The 7,835-nt window shown below is 42.2% G+C and overlaps 1 protein-coding gene across 1 annotated transcript; it reads right to left on the bottom strand.

Moving 5' to 3' along the window:
* Positions 1–1,806: 1,806 nt before the first annotated feature.
* On the bottom strand, positions 1,807–5,601 carry LOC112138586 (5-hydroxytryptamine receptor 5A; the record flags this gene model as incomplete). The annotated part of the gene is given in 2 exon segments (XM_024261143.2): positions 1,807–2,584; positions 5,078–5,601. A coding segment is annotated over 1 exon segment (708 nt), but the record flags the coding sequence as incomplete, so codon positions are not given.
* Between the last annotated feature and the right edge of the window lie 2,234 nt (positions 5,602–7,835).

Raw genomic sequence — 7,835 nt, forward strand, 5'->3', positions numbered from 1 at the left:
CATGATTGATTTCATGTTTTTGTACAACTACTGGTGTGAAGCCCATTGAGACAATATTGGATACAACTGAATTGAATTGCATTGAAAGGAAAGTCTGATGGAAGGGCAAAAAGGGAGAAGATGCACCAGCAAATGAGATGACTGAGGGCTTCAGCGAATGATCAAAAGGTTCAAGAACCTGAAGACATCCACAAAGAGTGGAGGAACAGGTTGAAAAACCATCACATTCATGACACAAGCTTTAACTGTCAGGTTCCTTGGGCCAAAATACTTCTGATCCAACGGAGGAAACGTCTAAACTGGGCTAAAGAGAAGAAAGACTGGACTGTTGGTTGGTGGTTCATGGTCCTGTTTTTTATGAAAGAAAAGTGAGCCTTTCATTTGGGAAGAAGAAGACTGGTGAGGAGCAGAACCCAAGCTAAAATCTCCACTCCAGTTTGTCATTTTTGGGGGTGTAGTGTCCAGTGCTGGTGTTGATAAATTCTTCTTTCTACAATCCAAAATCACTTCTACAATCTATCAGAATGTTCTAGAGGACTTCATTATTCCTTCACTGAGGATCTGGATCAGGGATCGAGGGCCTCATTCGTGCATGTTTCCCAGCATACCCTACTCTGGCATGTTCTAATTGGCTGAACCAGGTAATCATTTATGATTAGGGCTTAGATATCTGGAAATCATGCAGACACTGCAGCCCTCAAGGCCTGGAGTTACCTGTCCCTGAGATCCTGGATGGAGATGCAGATTTCATCTCCTTAAGCACCAAAACCTGGTTTAATGCCCCTGCAGTCGCAGCGCTCGACTGGCCTGCCTACTCGCTGGACGTAAACCGCATTAAAAATATATGAGATATTATTAAAAGGAAAATAAGGAGAACAAGACCACAGACAAAGAAGAGCTGATAGCAAGTACCAAGAAAATCTGGGCTACCATGACTCCCACACAATGCCACAAGCTGATTGCATAAATGCCACGGCGCATCGAGGCAGTTATTAAGGCAAAATGATTCCCAACCAAGTATTAAAGATGTATCATTTTGAAAACGCTGTATTTTGGTTGATTTGATGTGATCATAATCTCTGTCTTTATATTTTGAGAATTAAATGGAGATTTCTCAACATATTCTAATGTATTCAAATCCTGTTTTAATGGGTTTTAGGAGCAGGAATGAAATTAGATATAAAAATAAACAAATACTTGGAATAAATTAAAAGGTAAACACTTTTTCGTGATATTAATTGTTTGGAAAGGGTCTGTCTATCAAGGTTATAGCAGTCATCAAATGATTTATTACTTTCTAAAACAACTTTTGTTGGCAATATACAATTCATAAACGAACCGGAATCACTATCCATCATCTGTTGGGGAGGCTAAATGAGGACCAACTTAGTTTTCACATCAGAAACTTGCCTGACTGGATGCTGGGTAATGCAATGCGGCTCAGATGCAGACCTTTAAACGCGCTGATTAGATAAACGGCAAAGCCTGGAGGGTGCAGTGGCCCATTAACGATGCCGGAGATGATATTTACAGCCTTCTACCTTCGGCCTACGCACATCAACGAGCTGATGGTGATGAGGATGATGGCTCCAATTATTTTACCGTACGCTAACGAAAACACATACTTGTATCTTTCCCTGATTACTAATGAACGTCTTATCAGTGACGGCGACAAACAGCAGCGCTGCCAATCCCTGTTTGAAGATAAGAGGCATTAGTTCTTAGATCATTTATCACAGGAAAAGACTGATGACCGCGTTTTGATTTGTCAAAATCCGGAGCACAAAGAGAAAGATAAATGTTCACCTCAGCCATAGGAGTGATGCTATTCGTCTTGCGGGAACCGATCCGAAACTTGGCTGCTTTGTAGATCTTCCAGTAAACAAACAGGACCACACAGAGTGGGAGGTAAAACGCTCCAAAGGTGGAGAAGATGGTGTAGGAGGGCTCTTGGCTCACCTGGCACTTCATCCCCTCTGAGTACGTCTCCCCCCAGCCGAAAAGAGGCGACAGGGAGATGATGGAGGACAGAAGCCAAGTGAGCGCTATCATCACATTGGAGATCTTTTTACGAGTCTTAAGTGTGTACTCCAGATGTCTGGTGATGGACCAGTACCGGTCCAAGGCGATGGCTGTCACATTCCAGATACTCGCCGTGCAGCAGAGAACGTCAAATGAGATCCACACCTGACACAGCACGCGCCCCAGTTTCCACAACCTGCCGTTCAGCTCGTGGACCAGACTGAGCGGCATGACCAGCGCCGCCACCATCACGTCCGAGATGGCCATGGAGGCCACCAGGTTGTGAGGCACCCGGTGGAACGTTCTCACCCTGAGGATGGTCACCAGCACCAGCAAGTTCCACACGAAGGTGGCCAGTACCAGCATGGCCAGTAAAGTGAGAGTCAGCACGCTGAAGACGGAGAAGGGTCTGTAGATGTTCCCCCCGGAGTCGTGGCCGTCCACGGCCCCAGAGAAGTTGGCCGTAAGCGCGCTGGCGTTGGTGCTCGTCATGGTGAGCGCTCACGACCTCACAGCCACGGGGCCAGAACGTTCAGAGTCTGCAGACGGATGCTGCATTCTGCTGAAAGGCAGACAGAGGTAGCATCAGACGCATTTATTCTCATGCAAGCATCAACAATCCAAACTAAAGGTTAAAGCTGCATCACTCTTGGAATCGTAAGCTTATTTTTACACAAAGGTTTAAATTGACTATACTGCTCATTGTGTCACTGACAAGAGAGGTGGTTCAGTGATTTGCTCACAAAAGTAAAAAGCACTTCAGTTTCTCATTTCAGCCGTCAAGCAACCTGCCTTCAACTTTCAAGTGCAATTTCATCAGCCGTTAAAAAGGCTCCAAAGTACTCGGCAGCAGAAAAAAGACCATTAATATTCAGTTTCATCATCCTACAGCTTTTGATTTCCTTTGTATCAAAGTCGCAAATTTGTGATACAAAATGAACAATTTATTTCAGGGCGTCAGGATGCACGTCTGAAGTTTCTGCAGCTGTTTTTTTTTTTTTTTGAGCCTAAAAAGTATCTGAGAGGTGATCTATTTTAGCCCAGCTCTGCCTACATTCGGAGCCAGGCAGAGGAGAGATGTGACCTGCCAGCCGTATCAAAACATTCACAGGAGAGACCCAACAAGCTGTTAAGTCTTGCGCTGCACATTGTTCACCACTGCAGAAACACTGCATCTCCACTGTCTGACAGCTCGTCCTATTGATCTCTACAGCATGTAACTTCTATAAACAGGTTCATCTATGTACGTGCTCATGAAATGCATAACAGGCCAACCTCCAGCTGCACAGCGTCTTGATTAATATCAGAAATCCATCAGTTTCTCTCATCGCTGCGATAAGACCCACTACTACGAAACATCAATTATTTCATGGATTCGATTTCTTAAAACAGATGAGGTTGATTTATCAGTCTCACATGATCACTTTTTAATAACAGATCCTGCTTTAGTGTATTCATGCTTCAAACCATCCCCTAACAGAACTCGTCAGGTTGACCTCCATGTTTGAGGCCGATGTGTGTCTCAGATATTAAATAATTCATTTTCAAGATCTTCTTATTTGACATTTATGAAGTCCTCCACGGGTCTTGAGGCAGATTATAATTAATTGTGCACAAACTGACATCTAATCACTTGCATTAACACTTGTGACCGTCTTACCTCTCACTGCATCTCGTTAGGATTAAATGTTAATCAGTTTAAAGCAACTTTTGTGCAACAGATCGTCAAGTTTGTCCGATTCGTGCTCTCTCGTGACTCTGTCAGGTGGATTTACCGGCTTTCAGTCGCAGCTTTAATGCATGCTGGCAGGTACTTGAGGGGGGAACCCGTTTCTCCATCAGCAGTCGGAAGTAAGTGGCATGTGACACCATCTCTAAACATCAATCCCCCCTCCCTGGCCTGTAATCACTGGCTGTAGCCCTCACCAATAAACTCTCTGCACTTTCCTTCCGCCTGCTTTCATCAGCGAACCCTAATAACGAGCTTCGGAATTGGACAAATGCAATGAAAGGAAGAGGCAATAAAGCGTGCGGCATTCAGAGACGCAATCCTGCAATAATTCTGCTGTCATCACAGGTCAGGTGGTTCGACCGGCAGCTGCCACTCACTCCTACAAGATGCTGCCGCTCAGAATAAAACTCATGCAAATGTGTAATATGAGAGAGGAGGGAAACGCTGAGGGGAGGAAGAAATATCGGGATTAACAGCTTTTGGCAACAAAAGCTTTAAGTGAAAACACCGCTTGATGTGTTCCAGAAGCAGCTGGCTCCCTGGGTATAGCTGAAATGCTCATGTGGATTTCAATTAGCAGCCATGGAGGGTGATTAACATCTCATTACCCATCAGAAGGTGTCTTCTTTTACATTTTAGCGAGGTGTATGGGCATGCAAATTGGCATAACGGTGAAGAATTTACCCAATCCTGACAGAGCTGTGGGAGGAAGATGCTGGATTTCATTTAAAATTCTGCAAATCCATCAAGCGTTTCAACTCCTGCATAGCACCAGATCCTTCAAAAACACAGAGTCAACAAACTCACATGGTTGTGTGTCACGTTTGTTCGAGGCAACCTTTCGGTTTCTGCTTCTCTTTGTTGTTGCTTCTTATCAGAAGATAAAAACCTGCAGATTTGTGACATCTCTGTTTGTTTCCAAATGTCACTGTCAGTGTCGCCATTACACTGCAGCCTTGTGAATGGCTTGTATCAGTTTTTATGAAGAAAGTCAGCTGTTGCACAATGTTCTCCAAGGAGTTTTCTCCCAGGCTGACATTAGCTGAATCCATACTTTGAATGAAAATTTAAATTATGCAAGCTTTTCAAATCAAATGAGGTGGATCTTCTTCCTTGCTCATTAGATTAAACAAATTTGTAGGATTATTTGGAAATTTAGCAAAATCATAACTTCTGAATTTTGAAAATGCACCCTTTCTTTTTCCTATTTCTAACTGTAAACAGACATGAGCATCTGAGAAAAGCCTCCTCACTTATTTCTCCTCACGTGCTTTATTAGGATTTGTTTCCACGAGCGGCGCGTCCCCGTGGATCAGAACTCACCCCAGTAGTGGTTGTGCAAAACGCGGTCCTCTGCTGTGCCTGATCTCTTCATGGAAATGCACTTTTTGCTGCTCCTTCAGCGGAGTGGCTGAGCCGCCCGCGTGCGCCCGACAGCAAAGACGCACCTCGCACTGAGGATACAGCATCGCCGGAATGAACCACAGCGCGCTCAGAAAAGGGGGGGTCTGACTCCAACTCACAGAGAAAATTGCAGCATTTTTCTGCGCGCATCAGAGATTTGAGCGTCTCCGCAACAGCTGAGCGCGCGAGCGTTATTTCTAAAGACGCGCGTGGCGTTTATGTTAACCACACACGGATAGATTGAGGAGATCCTGCTGCTTCGTGATGGATGATCCTCGCTTTCTCACTTTATCCGTCCGCATCTGTTTCATTAGTTCTGTTTGGTTTTTACGCCAATAAAGTGAGATTCTCATCAGAATTTATAATGCCAGGCTGGAACTGTTGAAGCAACTGGCACCCAGCTGTCAATAAATGTAAGACCAAAATAGTTCAGAGCAGTGGCCTCCCCTGCGAACTGCCTGTTTATCATCACACAAACACACACAGAGGCCGTGTAATAAATGTAGCCGTGTTGGGTTTGTGGTTTCAGCACCATGGTCAGCGCCAAGGGACGCCAGGTCATTACTGTCACATAAAAAAGCCAATTTGTTTCAGCACATCCTGCAAGAAATCACGAGCGTTTCCATTGGAGCTGCAGTGGAAATGTTTTTATTCTCAGCTTGAGCTTATTTTAGTCCGGTTTAATTCAATTTAAGACTCCAGATTTGGATAGTCTGTTTTAATTTCTGGGATAAATATTCCAGAAAGCAGAAACTCTAGTTAAGGTGAAGCTTAGAGCTTTCAAAAGACACCAATGAGAACATTTACACCCCTTATTCAAAGATCAACTCTGATGAAAATTGTATTTATGGGGATTTTCCATTTGTATCACAATGGAGGAAAATTCAGCTAAAATTACATTTTTGAGTATTTCTTTATTCATTTTTGTATAAATCTGAAGAAAACTTTTAGAAAAAAAACTTTCAAAAATACAGCAGAAGGGTGTATTCTGATGCAGACAAACAGTTCCATGAACGTCTTTAGCCTCATTTTGACGTATACAGTACGGTTTGGAATGGTCCAGGCTACTCAGGTAAGCACAGCACATGGAACGATTGTGAAAAATCCGAGTGTTTAGCAAAATCAAGGCTAACATCAACAACAGCTATTTTTTTTCACTTTGTATGTACCATTTAATATTATATGAGAGCTGATTTTGGGCGGCGAAGAGTAATTAGCCAAAAAGTGGAGAACACGTTGTCTTTGGTTTGGTGCTTTCTTTCTAAACAGCCTTCAGCCAATCAAAGGGTTCAATTGACAGTAGCTCCACCCTAATTGTTTGGTTCTATTTTTCCATGGACTTACAAGAAGGGCCCAAAAAGTGGTTCGGTTCAGTACGGTTTAATTCATGTGTCAAAGTCAAAGCCTGGGGACCAAATCCGGCCCCTATGGGTAATTACAACCAGCCTGTCAGTTCATTTTATGTATAAATATTGTTATTTACTGCCTGATGTTATCTTGGGCCAGTAAGATACAGAAACATTACCATTAATGTTGAGGTTGTTAGATCTACTGAAATGGTCTACAGCTTTCCTTCTCAAGGGTGTCATCATCCTCTCCCTCCCTCTCAAGGTGCAAAAAGAAATAAACATTAAGGGAAAAACAGAGTAAAACAGCCAGACAACAAAACACATGGCAAAGAGAATGGAATGATTTGGTTTGCTTTTGCTAAAAAGTACAAATGTTCTTTTTTATTTCCAGGCTTTGTTGGTTTTGCTCGTTCATATTTGTATAATTTTAACAGGATCAATTTTATGGAGATCAAAATCTTTTGGGAGAATTATATGTGTAATTTTTTCCAAATAAAATTATGCAAAAGTAAATAAATTTGAGAGTTTATTATGCTTAGTTTATTTCCAATTCGAATAATTTTGACAAAATATATTTTCATGGAGAGTGAAAAATTGAAAATCATTTAAGATTTTAGCTGATTTATTCTGGAATAATATCCCTGCCTGTTTTTATTCATAGTTGTGTGAAAAAGTTATGTTTTTAAAGTTTTAAAAATGTAGTTTTAGTTTGTTCAATAAATCTTTATCCTGTTTGTTCCGCAACGTTTTAGATTTTGGCCCCTTCTATGATTGAGTTTGACACCCCTCGTTTAAATGGATCCATTTTATAAAGGAAATTCTCAAAATACCAAACCGTACCGTATCACTCAGTGAAAACGATGCTTTTGCTTTCTTCTTCATCAAAACTGCGTGGCTTGATAGCTCCAATATTGCTCGTTGCACCATGTTATGTTGAGGGAGCTGTAAGCTAGCTGGAGAAAGTGTAAACAAAGGGATGATGGGTAAAAGTTGCATGCCAACTCTGCACAAACTTCCATTGCTCGTCAGAAACTATGTCCTAGAAAACAACATTGTTTTTGGATTTTGGCCAAAAATTGCAGAGTCATGATTAAATGACCACTGTCTTTTAAAATAGATCAAAAGATGACTGGAGCGGAGCTTCAAATTAAGATATTTTGGATTTAAATATAAACCCATTTTTTTATTTTTTTGCAGGTCAAAACCCCCCAAAAAACTGCAGTTTCAATCGTGCATGCTGGAGGCTCATGGCTTCATGCACTAATCAGTCCTGTACTGTGGTGTGTGGGAGTTAGACACCAAGTGGGGCATCCAGTTAGCTGGTGTTT

Source organism: Oryzias melastigma, unplaced genomic scaffold, assembly GCF_002922805.2.
Source record: "Oryzias melastigma strain HK-1 unplaced genomic scaffold, ASM292280v2 sc00732, whole genome shotgun sequence".
NCBI classification, from domain to species: Eukaryota; Metazoa; Chordata; class Actinopteri; order Beloniformes; family Adrianichthyidae; genus Oryzias; species Oryzias melastigma.